The 15937-nt window shown below is 46.2% G+C and overlaps 1 protein-coding gene across 1 annotated transcript in view; it reads right to left on the reverse strand.

Moving 5' to 3' along the window:
• The window catches only part of SSRP1 (structure specific recognition protein 1), a 135194-nt gene that overhangs the window by 14361 nt on the left and 104896 nt on the right, over positions 1-15937 (reverse strand). The window contains exons 10-13 of the mRNA XM_082269205.1: positions 13231-13363; positions 11818-11863; positions 10732-10864; positions 10486-10656 (exon numbers count right to left, since the gene is read on the reverse strand). Coding sequence (XP_082125331.1) covers positions 10486-10656; positions 10732-10864; positions 11818-11863; positions 13231-13363 — 483 coding nt within the window. The remainder of the gene's footprint in view (positions 1-10485; positions 10657-10731; positions 10865-11817; positions 11864-13230; positions 13364-15937) is intronic.

Raw genomic sequence — 15937 nt, forward strand, 5'->3', positions numbered from 1 at the left:
ACTCAAAAATGAGCTCAGGCGCATCCTGTTTCTGCTGATTATCCTTGAGATGTTTCTACAACTTGATTGGAGTCCACCTGGAGTTTGCCAAAAAGGCACCTGAAGGACTCTCAGACCATGAGAAACAAAATTCTCTGATCTCATGAAACAGATATTGAACTCTTTGGCCTGAATGGCAAACGTCATGTCTGGAGGAAACCAGGCACCATTCATAACCTGGCCAATACCATCCCTACAGTGAAGCATAGTGGTGGCAGCATCATGCTGTGGGGATGTTTTTTAGCAGCAGAAACTGGGAGACAAGTCAGGATCAAGGGAAAGAATAATGCAGCAACGTAGAGAGACATTCTTGGTGAAAACCTGCTCCTGAGCACTCTGGACCTCAGACTGGGGTGAAGGTACATCTTCCAACAGGGCAACGACCCTAAACACACAGCCTAGATAACACAGAAGTGGCTATGGGACAACTCTGTGAATGTCCTTAATTGGCCCAGCCAGAGCCGAGACTTGAACCAGATTGAACATTTCTGGAGAGATCTAAAAATGGCTTTGGATGGACACCTTAAAGACCACAACATACAGGGGTATACAATGTACGGTTAAAAGCAAACACACACACATAGGTTGAACTGGATGGACTTGTGTCTTTTTTCAGCCTCACTAACTATGTAACTATGTAACTATGCACCAACGATCCCCCATCCAACCTAATGGTACTTTGAGAGGTCATGTAAAGAAGAATGGGAGAAAATGCCCAAAAATAGGTGTGCCAAGCTTGTAGCATCACACTCAAAGACATGAGGCTGTAATTGGTGCCAAAGGTGCTTCATCAAAGTATTGAGCAAAGGCTGTGAATACTACCCGGAAGAAGTCACGACGCACGTGACGCAACGCGCAGGGCAGTATGGAGCAGACCCGGAAGTGACATAACCAGAAGAGACAGAGAGAAAACGCGCTGTCTAACATGATTTTAAATGCGAGTTTCTACATGTTTTTCATTTAATAAATTCACTTAAATACTACACCATGAGAGGCCTCTGTGTTTGTACCCTTCCCCCAAGAGAGAATTAGGAGTAGCAGATACAAGGCAAACCATGAGGGCCCTATCCATTCAGGACCCCAGGAGACATCTGTATATTTCTAAGGCTGTATACAAGAAAGTGTCAGGTGAGAGGCCAACCACATAGATAGGTGGCACCCCACTGAATATCACCTGCACTTTCTTCTACAACCCCGGTACCGTAAGGATCCACCAGCTGCATGTTCCCTTGGATATATTTGACCTAGCCTGCAAAGCATCTGAAACTAGGACACATGCTTTATTATAGAAATACATGTGAAGATACCACTTAGGTAAAATCACTTTAAAGAATATCCAATCACTGTAATGGACACTGAGCAGTATATTATATATATCTCTATCTCTCTATATTAAAAAAATTGAATTTTTAAGAACTTACCGTAAAAAAAAAAAAATTCTCTGACAGTTGCCGCCCGATGGTACTAGCCTTCACTAATGGCGCACTCTGCAGGAGCAGGCTAGGCAGATAATCAGGTTAATACAAAAAAATCTTTGTACCTCAGCACGCCACTAAGGGGCCATCCCACAGCCGTTACCAGAACCCAATCTGATATTACTTCAGTTTTGTAGCAAGCAGTACCGGAAGGCAACAACCCCCAGATCCAAAAACCAGAGGGGTGGGGGTGGCGACTGTCAGAGGACTCAGAGAAAATAATTTTACGGTAAGTGCTTACAAAAATTATATTTTCTCTTCCGTCCTCTGACAGTCGCCGCCCGATGGTATTAGCCTTCACTAATGGTACGTCCCAAAGCAGTGCAGGTATGAGGGGTGGGAAAGCAACGCAACCAGATAAGAAGGTAACGCAAATAACCGGGCTAGTAACAACCTGAGCCCACAGTAAAAAACTGGAACAAACCCAGAAAAAACATCCCAACAAGGAAAGACATTAAAAACAATGTCCCCTCAAACAACTGCCGCACTCAAAACTTTGCGGTCAACGTCAAGTTTGTAAAACTTTGTGAAAGTGTGCACTGACCGCCGTCTTGCACACTTGAGCCACAGACGCCTGATGGCAAAAAAACCCAAGAGGCACTAACGGCTCAAGTAGAATTAGCCTTTACCGGGAAAGGAGGAACCAGACCCTTGATGGAGTAGGCCTGAACAATTGCCTGTCTGATCCATTTAAAAATGGTCGCCGCAAAGGCGGCCGATCCCTTCCGAGGTCCCTCAGGAAGAACAAAGAGAATCAGACTGTCAAATCTACTCCCTGGGGGACAGGTAGACCTTGACCGCCCGGACCACTTCCAGAGAAAGCAGAGCAAACTCCTTAGGATGCTTGAGCCGTGCGCACAGCGAAGGCCACACGATATCCACATTGAGGTGGAAGGAAGAAACCACCATGGGAAGAAAAGATTGACTCGAGTCGCAGAACCACCTTATCTCTATGAAGTACTAGATAAGGAGAGCGGCAGGACAAGGCCGCCAATTCAGACACTCTGCGAGCCGACGTGATGGCCACCAGAAAAGCAACTTTCTGTGACAACACAGACAGAGACATCCCCCTGATGTTCTCGAAAAGAGGTTTATTTTAACACTGACAAAAACCAAATTCAGGTCCCCTGGAAGCAAGAGAACCTTCCTCGGGGTGAGCCAAATTCCGCACCTCTTGAATGAAGGTGCGGACCAAAGAAAGCGACGCCAAAGTCGTTGAAACAAGACGGCCAAGGCCGACAACGGACCCTTGGCCTTAGTCAGCACCAGATGCTGATCCACGCCCTTCTGCAGGAGGGCCAGGACCTTTGCCCCCGAGAAGGAACAATATACGCTTTCCAGGTGCTGCGAAAAAAACGTAGTAAAAAAAACAAGGTAAGGATGACCATCAGAGGAAGACCTCTATCCCTCAGGACCTGGCTTTTAACTGCCATGCCGACAAAGCCAGCAACTGTAAAGCAGAATGGAAGATCGGTCCTCGAGACAGATCGTGTCGCAGCGGAAGCCGCCATCAAGGTTCGACGACCATCTGAACGATGGCCGCGTACCAGGACCACCGAGGCCCCCAGAATGACTGACAACCGTTCCGACGACAAACTGCGGAGGAACCTGGATAACAGTGGAATTGGAGGAAAGGCATACAGTAGCCAATAGCAGTGCCAAGGCACCACCAATGCGTCCGCGGCGTCTGCCAGAGGATAGCAAGCCCTAGCCACGAACCTTACCACCACTTTGTGGAGACGGGACGTGAACAAATCCATGCCCGGGGTCCCCTATTGGGCGCAAAGGAGGTGAATCACCTCCAGATGTAGGTCCCCTCGGTCCAAAGTCTGGCGACGTAGATAGTCCGCCAGCCAGAGTTCCACACCCGGAATGAGAACGGCCAAGAACGCAGGTACCTGCGATCCGGCCCAGGACAGAATCTCAGCCACTTCCCACCTGTCCAGGATCTCCGCTTGCAGAGACCTGGTGTGAAATTGAGCAAACGGAACTGCTTCGAAGGCCGAGACCAGCCATCCCAGAACCCGCATGCAGGTCCGCAAAGAGGAGAGATCGTCGCTCCTGAGAGCTCCGATCTTCTCCCGCAAAGTCCCAATTTTTGTCCTCCGGAAGGAAGACCCGAGATTGAGCAGAGTCCAGGACCATCTAGGTACAGGAAACAAGTAGAGGGAGGTAGTGCCGACTTCTGAAATTGACAGCCCACCCAAACTCCTGAAGTGTCTGAACCTTCACAGCCAGATCTTTTGCCAAAGTTACACAGGAGTTCGACCTTACAAGAGGTCGTCCAGGCAACTGAGGACCGCAATGCCCCGTACAAGCAGCAAAGCTAGACCGGAGCCAACACCTTGGTGAAAACCGTGGGAGCCGAAGCAAAACCGAAAGGCAACGCCACAAACTGGTAATGCACCCCAGCCACCGCGAAGTGGCAGCAGCTCTGATGAGCCTCGAAAATAGGGATGTGGAGATACGCATCCTGCAAGGCGATGGATGCAGTAATTCCCCAGGCCTCAACGAGGCCATCACTGACCGGATTGGATCCCATCCTGAACGTCCCACACAAAGCGGTTCAGGGACTACCAGTCCAGAATCTGACACACTGTGCCCTCTTTCCTGGGCACCGTGAACAGATTGGAGTCAAAACCGCAAAAACTTTTTCCAAAAAAGAACGGGTACAATGACTCCCATGTGCAAGCAAACCGTGCACAGCCCCCATGAGATCTCTGAGACAATCAGGGGCAGCTGAAGAATGGACGAGAGGAACCTGTCTGCGGGGCGAGATCAACTCGATCTCTCTGAACGAATTGGTTTGTGAACCCACCTGTCCTGAATGCCGGACAACCAGGGTTCCTGAAAAGAAAGCAGACGTCCCCCCACCCGACAACGGGGGGAGGCTTCCCTTTTAGGGAGAGGTGGACTGGGCCGCCGAACCAGACTGACCGGCGTTTAGCTTACCCGACCACGGCTCCTCGTGGCCACCGGGAAGGCGGAAGGGTTTACCCCTTCTCCTGCGTCCCAAAGGCACAAAGGCAATTATGTTGAGTCTTGAAGGGGGGCCCCCTCCGCGTACGGGGGAGCTCTCCCTTGGTGACCTGGGGCAGACGAGTACTCTTACCTGCCGTGAGCCCCGTAATCAACTCATCTAGAGAGTTACCCCAAAAAGACGACCCCCCTCATAGGGGACCTCAGACACCGTCTTTCAGGACGCGTGGTCAACCGACCAGCACTTTAACCAGGTAATGCGGTGGATCGCAATCCCCACCGCCAACAACCGGGCGACCAACGGAGCCACTTCCAAAGCCATGTCGCCCAGGAAGCTCGCAGTGTGGACGAGCTGATCCTGCTGCGAAGCCCCTTGCACCATGTCATGAGCGCAACACAGGTTGCAACTGGGAACCCGTCACTAGATAAATGTGGCGGGCAAGCGCTTCCACGCGCCTATCAGCTGAATCCCTGAATACCGGGAATCCCCTACCAGCAAGTAAGGTGAACTTATTCAGCCTAGACACAGTGTGATCCCCTGCTTGGGGACACCGACCAACGTTCGTCTACCGCCTCCAAAAAACGGAGAGTGGGTGGAAAAACGCTTAGGCACCACCAACATGAGCTAAATGCGCCGCCACTGGCCATTCACAATCTCGTGAAAATCCACCGGGCAGGAAAAATGCCTGACCAGACAGTCTGGGGTCTGCGGAACCCGAGCAAAAACGGACCGCTCACTTGACTGAGCTGGCTCATCGTTAAGATAGAGAGTTTCTGTTATGACGCCCATAAGAGCATCCATCGTATCACGAAGATTCCCCCTCCTCCTCTCCCTCAACGTGGAGGACCGGGACCCCCTCAGGGGGACCATCGTCCATGGCAACCAATTCGGGCTCAGAGTCAAAGGGCTGGGAGGGCACAGGCCGTTTTTTATGGAGGAGCGTGCCGACATCAGCAGATTCACCTGGGACGCCAAAGTCACCAGAGCAGCAGATATGGGTGCCAGGGGAGAGGATTTAGGTGTAGTACCCAAAGTCCTCACCAGGTCTGCGGGGGATTTATTATCACAGGAGACCATTTTTGCCTTAAATGAAAAAAGGGACGCTGGCCCTTTAAATCGGCCCGGCCAGAAGGATCCTACAGAGACCGCCAGCCCTGCTATCCCCTAGGAGTGGGCCCACGACTCCCCAAACGTCCCCAGGGACAAGGGGGTTCAGTACTCACCAGTCCAGCAGCGGGCACCGCTCAAAAACGGGAGACCTCCCACCCTAAGTGGGGGTGCCATCAGCCAAGGAGAGACGCTGGCAACATGCGGGGGATCCAGGTTGAGACATCCTCTGCAAAGCGCAGCTCCGCCGGCTTGTCCCCATATGGAGGGGCACTGTCGTTGCGAGGCCTGGGCGTACCAGTAACCTGCGACGCTCGTTGGCAGGCTGGGACTCCATAAGGATCTATGATACCCAGTCTGAGGCCCAGCTCTGCAGTCACTTGTAGTCCTCCAGGAAAGGAATCCCTGACTAACTAGTGATAGTGAGAAAAAATAAAAATCTAGTGTGTAAAGGAGAAAACACTTAAATTCAGAAAAAAAAAAAAAATATAAGAAAGCCAAGACGCTAGGTCTTAGCCGGGAAAGACCTTAAGCTCTGCTCCTGCAGAGCGCGCCATTACCCATTAGTGAAGGCCAATACCATTGGGCGGCGACTGTCAGAGATTTATATATTTCCCTTAAGTCCTCTCTCTCTATAATAATTATTATATATATATATATATATATATATATATATATATATATATATATATATATATATATATCTCTATATTTTTTTTTTTTACAAAACAAACTTGCACTAGTGAGGCCTGATGGCAAAAATCCCAAGAGGCACTCAGCGCTCTAGTAGAATGAGCCTTCACAGGGAAAGGAGGAAACTGACCAACTGGCTGCCTGGTCCATCTGGATATGGTCGCAGTAGTCTTCGCCAAATTTTTTCGAGGTCCTTCAGTAAGAACAAAGAGTCCAATTTCCTAAAAAAGACTCAGTTACCGTCAGATAAACCCGCCCAAACCACATCCAGAGAACGCAAGGCAAATTCCTCGGGATGCTTAGGCTTAGGACATAGGAAAGGCAACACAATGTCTTCATGGAGATGAAAATCCGACACCCCCTTAGGAAGAAAAGACTGATTAGGTCGGAGTACTACTTTATCTCTGTGAACCACCAAATAAGGCGAATGACAAGACAGTGCTGCCAACTCAGATAATCTGCGAGCAGAAGTAACTGCCACCAGGAAAGCAACCTTCTGTTCCAACGGACGTTGGAAGTAAATAGCCAAGGCCGACACTTGGCCCTTGATAGTGCCCAAAGCCAACCGCTGCTCAACCCCTTTCTGTAAAAAGGTTAAATCCCTAGCTATAGAAAACAAGCAAGGGTGCTGCTGCAGCGATTCACACCATAAAATGTACAATTTCCACGTATGATGATAGATCTTCCTGGGCGTCGACTTCCTGGCCTTCAATAGTGTAGGAATCACAGAGTCAGAAAGCCTTCTATCTCTCAACACCTTGCTTTCAACAGCCATGCCGTTAAAGCCAGCAAACGTAAAGCAGGATGGAAGATCGGTCCCTGGGACAACAGATCCTCCTGCAGAGGAAGTCTCCATGGAGGAATGGCAACCAATTTTACTAGGCCTGCGTAAAAAGGCAGACGAGGCCAGTCTGGGGCCACCAGAACGCCTTCCACCGCCACCCTGTGGAGAAGCCGCGGCGGAAGTTTTATCGAAGGGAAGGCATAAATCAGCCGATAGACGCCTTGGTGGCTCCTTGGAGCCAGTGGCATCGGCCAGAGGGTCCCGGCACCTGGCCACAAACCTCAGGACTTTTATGTTGAGGCGAGATGCAAACAGATCTACCTCCGAAGTTCCCCACCGGACACAGAGAAGATAAAACCCCTCCAGATGAAGGGAACATTACCCTTGATCCAGGACCTGACTCAGGAAATCCGCCTGCCAATTCTTCAAACCCGGAATGTGGACTGCAGAGAGTCAGAACATTGTCTTTCGCCCATACCAGAATCTCGGCCACCTCCGTGGCCGCCAGGACACTCTTGGTGCCACCCTGATTGATGTAAGCCACAGTTGGACGGTACCGATTTGTCCAGTGGAACCGGCAAAGCTTGATCGCTCTGAGCTCCAGAATAAATCCCCGGGACCGGATGGCTTGCACCCAAGGGTTCTTAATGAGCTCAGCCAGGTGATTGCCAGACCATTATTCTTGATCTTTAAGGATAGTTTACAGACGGGTATGGTGCCAGGTGATTGGAAAAAAGCCAACGTGGTACCAATATTTAAAAAGGGGCCGAGATATATCCCGGGTAACTATAGGCCGGTCAGCCTAACATCAGTAGTCTGCAAAATTTTGGAGGGGATGATAAGGGACCACATACAAGACTTTAGTAATGAAAACGGTATTATAAGTAGTAATCAGCATGGATTCATGCTTGCCAGGTCCATGGGACTCGGCACATCATGGATCATAGTAAAGGGCCAATGACAGCTGCCCTTTACCATGGGATTGCTCCATCCAATGATGGTTGTCAACCAACCGGCGTATGTCCGGATCAGTTCTCTCCTCGCACGCTCTACACCCCGATCGGTACAGCGTGTGAGGAGAGGAGGGAGACCTCAGCACTGCTCACTCCTGCCTCAATCATGCCTCATTTATGACACATCAGTGCTCATCTGTGCCTCACAAAAGTGTAATGGGTAGTCAGGAAATTGGACTTTAATTTTATGTCCCTAGAGCCCCTTATGGTGCTCCCTGAATGTTGGGCCTCTGTATGTGGCCAGGCTGTGTAAAAGTCTCACACATTTGGGATCGTCCTACTCAGGAGGCATAGCAGAAAGTATTTTGGGGTGTAGTTGAAAATATACCCATACAGTGTGTGAGAAATCGCAACAATTTTGCGGGGGGGGGGGGGGGATGTTAATTTTTCAAAGAATTGTGGATGTCTACTTTCCAAAATGGGGTAATTTTGGGGTATTTGTACTTTCCTGGCTTGATATGGTCCTTTCACACGGGCTTTCCGCCCGGCGGACTCAGTTTTGCTCAGCTGGGATCGACCCACGATCTCCACTGAGCAGGCAGATGACAGGTCCATCTCCGCTTACTTTGCAGTGACGGACATGTCAGATCAGATGACTACAGACCACCTGTCAGTTTTCATCTGATCCTCCAGATGGATGGAAAATAGGGTTTCCATTCATCTGGATTTCACGGACCGGATCAGATAGCAGCGGGTGTCAGCGGACATCCACTGCGCCATAGGGGTGCATTGAGCATCCCATCAGGTCCGCCTGAAAAACCAACAGGCGGACCTGATCGGAAAGCCCGTGTAAAAGGGCCCTAAGTGTCTCAAGAATTGAGGCCATCAGTACATCAGGTGTGATCAATTTTCAGTGATTAGCACCATAGCTTGTAGACTCTATAATCTTCACAAAGAACAATATATAATTATTTGGGTTATTTTTACCAAAGATATTATATGTAGCAGTATAACTTTTTGCCAAAATTTATGAAGAAAAATTACTAAATATGCAACATTTTAAAACCGAAAAGAAAAATTCATTTTTTTCTTTTTAACAAAACTTTCAGTCTCTTTTCATTTAGAGCGCAGTAAAACACAGTGATGATTAAATACCACCAAAAGAAAGCTCTATTTGTGTGCCCAGTGGTTAAAGCCATTGATATCAAAGGAGGTTCAACAAGCTATTAACTCCAAGGGTTCACTTACTTCTTTTCAGCACTATGAACTTGCTTACCTGGCCAGTTCTTAAACATCTTACAAAAAAAGAAAATCTTTTTTGCTAGAAAATTACTTCGAACCCCCAAAAATTATACACTTTTTTTTTTTAGTGGAGGCCCTTTAGAATAAAAAAATGCTGCAATTTCTGTATGTCAAACTATACTTGTGCAGGTTTTTCAAACATTTTTTTTTTTAATTAAATACACTTTTAATTTTACTGTACCAGTACACAAACACAATATAATACCTATTTTTTTGGTAAGATCTAAAAGATTTTAAATTGAGTAAATAAATACCCAACATATCACACATTAAAATTGTGTACGCCTGTGGAATGCAGGCATCATCCCGGCATAACTACTCTAAGGACAGTGACCACTCTCTGCTCAAAGCGGAGGGGAGAACTGAGCGATCAGCAGTGTTTGATTGCTTAGTTCTTAGTGTAGAGGCTACGGGGATCAATGCTGCATCCAACTAGGACAGTGGTCTCAAAACTGCGGCCCGACGTGGCCCTTTGCTTGCCTTTTTCCAGCCCTTAGTGACACTTCTCCCTCTACTGACACCAACAATGAGGTACCATTCCTTTCAATGTCACTAACAGTGGGGCATTATTCCTCCCAATAACACCAACAATGATCAGTATTCTTCCTATTGACACCAATAATGGTGTACGGTTTCTTGCCACTAATACCAATGATGTGGCACTATTCCTCCTACTGAACACATTTTAAATCCCACTGACCAAACCTGAGACATTGTGGACTCTCATTAATGCTGGGGCATTTTCTACTGCAACAGTCCCGCACTCCTAAAATCTGAAAGGCAGTAACTGGCCCTTTGTTTAGAAAGTTTGGAGACCCCTGACCTAGGAGGGTAAGTCCTTACTGACCTCTAGAAGCTGCAGACACTTTGGTGCAATTCATCTTTAAATTTCATTAAAGAATCAGTAAATTTGTGCAAGGCTGGTCTCAGCACTCGACTCTACCTCTCTTCCCTTGCCCCTGGCTCTGGTTTACCATTACATAGTTACAGGTTAAAAAAAAACCCCACAAATCCTTCTAGAGAGTAAAAAGCGGAGAAGTAATCACAATACTGCTTGGAAGGAAAAAGCATGTAAAAGTTTGTTCAGCAAATGCAAATATTTGACAATAGCCTGGTCATAATTTAAATTGAATTTTTTTATTAGATATTTACCTCTTTCTTCTCCTTGGACATTCCCTTCCATATTTCGCCGGCTTTCTTAGACAGATCAGTAATGCTAATCCCGGGATTATCACCCTTTATCTTCTCACGACTAGCATTTAACCACAACATATATGCTGACATTGGCCGTTTAGGCGCTGCAGGGTCTTTGACTTTCTTACCCTTGAAAAAGAGAAAACATTATTAAAAGGCCTGTTACAGAAGCCAGTCTGAGCAGCCAGTATGTAACATTCATACACTTACCTCTTTTTTCTTGCGTGGCTTCCTCTTCTCTTTACTAGGTTTGGACTCCTTGGGTTTTTTTGCTGGCTTTTCTTCATCCTCATCACTGTCGGCACTGGAAGAGCTTGCTGAAGGGTTACTGTCAAACCTATATATGCAGAAGAAAGGAATGGCTCAGGAAAAAGTGTGGCACGCTAGCAATTGGGAGACCAAATCAATTCACTGTCCAGAACAGTGGTGGTCAACTTTAAAATAATAGCGGGCATTAAGTATGGTCTCCAACACCTCCAAAAGGGCCACACAATAGCAGCACATTTTTTACACCTCAACAAAAAGTTTGGTCCAGCTGCATTTTGTGCAGTGTATTACAACGCACACTGTAATTAGGAGTATAATAACCTCCTAGTGTTGGTATCAGTGAATTCAATAACCTCCAGTATTGGTGTTCGCGTGATCAATAACCCCCAGAGCTGGTGTCAGTGAGTTCAATAACAAGCACCAGCATTGGTGTCACAGAGTGCAATAACCACCTCCAGCACTGGCGTCAGTGAGTTCACCAATAATCCTAAACATCTGTGTCAATCAGTTCACTAATAACCCCAGCATCAGTGTTGATGACTGCCTTAATAACCTCAAACACTGGTGTCAGCGAGTGCAATAACCCCTGGTACCGGGGATTAGTGAGTGAAGTAACCCCCAGGACTGGTGTCAGTAGTAACAAACCCCCCCACAGACACTGGTGGTCAGTGGCATCGCAATTTGCCCATCCCGGCCATTAGTGGTTAGTGGAAGAGAGAGCAAACTCCTCTGCATTGCTGGTCACTGTCAGTGCTATTAAACCCCCCTCCCGCTTTGTATTACTGGTCACTGGCTGTGAAATTTAACACCAATCCACCACCCTGCATTGTAGTCTGTGGCAGTGAAAGTTAACCCTCTATGGGCAATGGTGGTCATAACAGTGAACATTAACCCAATCCATTGGTGTTCACTTATCACACACTTGCGCACTGCCATGCTGCTTTGTCTATGGTGTCCAATAGCTAGTTGTGCACGAGGGGTCTATAAGGTATACGATATGTACTGAAAGTTTAAATAACTTACTCTTCTGCAACTTCATCTTCTTCTTCTCCTGGGTTAAATGATTCATCTGCAATAAAACAAAACACATGCCTTAGAAAGCAAGATTTACTGATGTTTATTTTTTAGGATAGCCCAGGCTTCAAAAAAAAAAAAAAAAAAAAACTGCATGAAATTCTGAATACAGTAGGGTTGTTGGACAAAATGTGGAAGATGGACAAATTGATTTAGCGGGCTATTCTATTTGTCAAGCAAACTAAAAAATGGTGACTTAAAGTGGATGAAAACCTGAAAAACAAATAAATCTAATCAAATCACACAGTTGAATAGGTATTCCCTATACTAAGCATTTGAGCTTAGTTTGGTATTTTGAAGGATTCCCCTTCTCCAGATACCTCTTCTGAATGGCATAAACATGACAAGCAGAAATTTTGTGCCACCCCCCCCCCCCCCTCTCCTGTGAGGGACAGGCTGAGCTTAAGTGGAGACCAGAACAAGCCTCAGCGTAATACACTGCAAAAGGGGGGGGGGGGGGTCTCTCCCTGCTACTCTCTGCCTTAACAAGATCAAGCTCCTGACAAGTCCTCCCCCAGTGAATCAGCTGCCAATGCACCAGTGATTTATGACAGAGACATATCACCATCACTTCATTGACCCTGTGGTTACCATCTAAGTAAGTCTGCTGACAACTGATTGTCCCAGCACCTAACTTCTGAATTGCTGTTTACAGAGGTTTAACTGAGAATGTTTCCCGGTCCACATTGTCACTTTAGGCTGCAGGATTCTTTGGATGTTTTACCCCCTTCCTACCAGCTTTCTCCTAATTAGCACAGATGACATAGCCACTGGCCCCTATGTATTCTCCAGGAGACATGCCCACAGACAAAGATATCAGATAGTGGTGCTGTACTTGTTCTTGAGCCGAGGCTGGAGGGCGTGTATAACTGGGGGATTGTAATCACATCTCCGTCTACTGTTCTCCAGTCCTAAGCCACTCCCAAGGACCAGCAGTTTTAGGTACAGAATTGTAGAGGTACATTCAGCTTCATGTATGTTTACAATAAAATGCATTCATTTATGGAAAAAAGTAAATTTTTTTATATTTGGGTGTACATCCACTTTAATTCTTCTACTGAGTACACACGGACTGAAAACGGTTGGTTCAGCAGGAACCGGCCGACTTTCAGCCCTTGCAAAGCTCCCTGTCCAACAGAAGCTGGTTTTACGACCTGCTTCTGGTGAATGGGCACTGGAAACCAGCATCCAATCAGCTGACCAGTGTGTTCTGCCTGGGGGGGTACATCAGTACATTACCAACAAAGCTTAAAAGTACTTCTAAAGGTTTGCATTTGACTTTGGAGTGAATAGACTTTTCCTGAACTAAAATATTAATATGCCTGCACCAAACAATTTTAAAGCATGAACATGTTTCCCAACCAGATTCATCTCCAGAGTCATCTGAGTCAGCATTCTCTCGAATTTTGCCTTCTTCCTTCATCCTCTCCAGGTAGGCATCATGATGCTGGTCGTCATCTGAGTCTGCATAGTCGTCATACGCTTGCTTCATGCCCTGAGGGAAAGAGAGTTAGTCAACAAAGCAGTATGGAATATTAAGTATCATGTAGTTCAATAACAGCACATCTACTAATAGAGGCTCCTACACTGAACCTAAATGTGTTTGGTAACAGTTGCCAAATCTAACATCTTTGTTAAAGCAGTGCAATTAAATATATGCTTACCAAACAAGTCAGAAATCCATTGTGACTGTAAGGTTATACAACAATTAGCAAGTGCTACTGAAGGTACATGAGGAATTTACTGAATTTCAAAAGAGCCAATTTCCCAAAACTGCACTCTCTGCTAGAAAATATGAAATGGGAAAGAACCCTGGGAACAAAGAACACGGAGGAAAAATGGGAGTGCTTCAAGAGCATACTAAACAAAGTGATTGGCCAGTGCATTCCAAAAGGGAAATCAATTTAAAAGGAGCAAAACTAAACCCTGGGTGGCTAAACTCCAACATAAAAATGCATATTAATACTAAAGAAAAGGCCTTCAAAAAATACAAGATTGAGGGGTCATTGGCAGCATTCAAGCATTACAAAGTGTGTAATAAGAAATGTAAAGACGAAATCAAGGTGGCTAAAATAGAACACGAGAGACATAGCGGAAGAGAGTAAAAAGAACCCCAAGAAATTCTTTAAGTATATTAACAGTAAGAAAGCGAGGCCAGAACACATTGGCCCCATAAAAGACGACAAAGGAAATATGGCCACAAAGGACAGAGAGAAGGCGAAAGAATTACATTTCTTCTCTTCAGTCTTCACAAAAGAATCGGGGGGCTACACTAACCCAGCTTGTAGGGCTAAAGTAAATAATACACCTCAGGAAGTACCACCATGGCTAACAGAGGATAGATTTCGAACTAAACTAGAGAAACTTAACATAAATCACTGGGACCGGATGGCTTGCACCCAAGGGTTCTTAAAGAGCTCAGCCAGGTGATTGCCAGACCATTATTCTTGATCTTTAAGGATAGTCTACAGACGGGTATGGTGCCAGCTGATTGGAAAAAAGCCAACGTGGTACCAATATTTAAAAAAGGGCTGAGATACATCCCAGGTAACTATAGGCCAGTCAGCCTAACATCCGTAGTCTGCAAGATTTGAGGGGATAAGGGACCACATACAAGACTTTAGTAATGAAAATGGTATTAGTAGTAATCAGCATAGATTCATGAAAAATCATTCTTGCCAAAGCAATCCATTAACCTTCTACGATGAAGTGAGCTGCCACCTAGATAAAGGTAAGCCTGTGGATGTGGTGTATCTGGACTTTGAAAAGGCCTTTGACACCTTTCCCCACAAACGCTTACTGTACAAACTAAGGAAGGTAGGTATGGACCATAGGATAGAGAACTGGCTCCAGGGGAGAGTACAGAGGGTGGTGATTAATGGGGAGTACTGGGATTGGGCGGGTGTGGAAAGTTGGGCCGCCCAAGGTTCTGTCCTGGGGCCAATCCTGTTTAATTTATTCATAAATGATCTAGAGGAGGGGGTATTGAGTACAATCTCAGTATTTGCGGATGATATTAAACAAAGCATGCCAATATCGTCTATGCAGGATGTGGAAACCTTACAAGCGGATCTTAACAAAATAATGAGGAGGGGAACTACATGGCAGATGAGGTTTAATGTTGAAAAATGTAAAGTAATGCACTTGGGCGTCAGAAACACAAAAGCAAGCTACTCACTAGGGGGGAAACCTCAGGGTGAGTCTAGGATGGAAAAGGATCTGGGGGTACTGGTGGACAACAGGCTTGGCAGTGGCATGCAATGCCAAGCCGCTGCAAGCAAAGCCAACAGAATACTGGCATGTATAAAAAAGGGGATTCACTCCAGAAATAGAGATTATTCTCCCTCTCTACAAGACTCTGGTCCGACCACATCTGGAGTATGCTGTCCAGTTCTGGGCACCAGTCCTCAGGAAGGATGTGCTGGAACTGGCGAGAGTCCAGAGAAGGGCAACAAAAAATAATTAGGGGAATGGAGGGCATTTTTTTTTTTTTTTTTGAGACCTCTTCTTGCGCCAATTCACCACCAAACCATCGAATGGAGGGCATCGGCTATGAGGAAAGACTACAAGCACTGAACTTATTCTCTCTGGAGAAGAGACGATTGAGGGGGGATATGATATCAATGTACAAATACTGTACTGGCGACCCTAGCATAAGGAACAAACTTTTCAGAGAAAGGGAATACAATAAGACACGTGGCCACTCACTAAAGCTTGAGGAAAAACTGTTTAACATTAAAATACGTAAGGGGTTCTTCACTGTCAGAGCAGTAAGGATGTGGAATTCTCTTCTAAAAGCAGTCGTATCAGCAGAGAGCATCGATAGTTTCAAAAAACTATTAGATGGGCACCTTAAAGACCACAACATTCAGGGATATACAATGTACGGTTAACAGCAAACACGCACACACATCATAGGTTGAACTGGATGGAATGGTGTCTTTTTTCAACCCCGCAAACTATTAGGATAAAATTGAGCTTTTAGGCCTATAAGAAAGGCATAAGTAATTAGGTGGGCATTTTAAAATGTTTCAACCTTTTTAAATTTGATAGAACCCCACTATAGGTT

The sequence above is a fragment of the Pelophylax lessonae genome, assembly GCF_965119305.1.
Source record: "Pelophylax lessonae genome assembly, chromosome: 9".
Taxonomy (NCBI): Eukaryota; Metazoa; Chordata; class Amphibia; order Anura; family Ranidae; genus Pelophylax; species Pelophylax lessonae.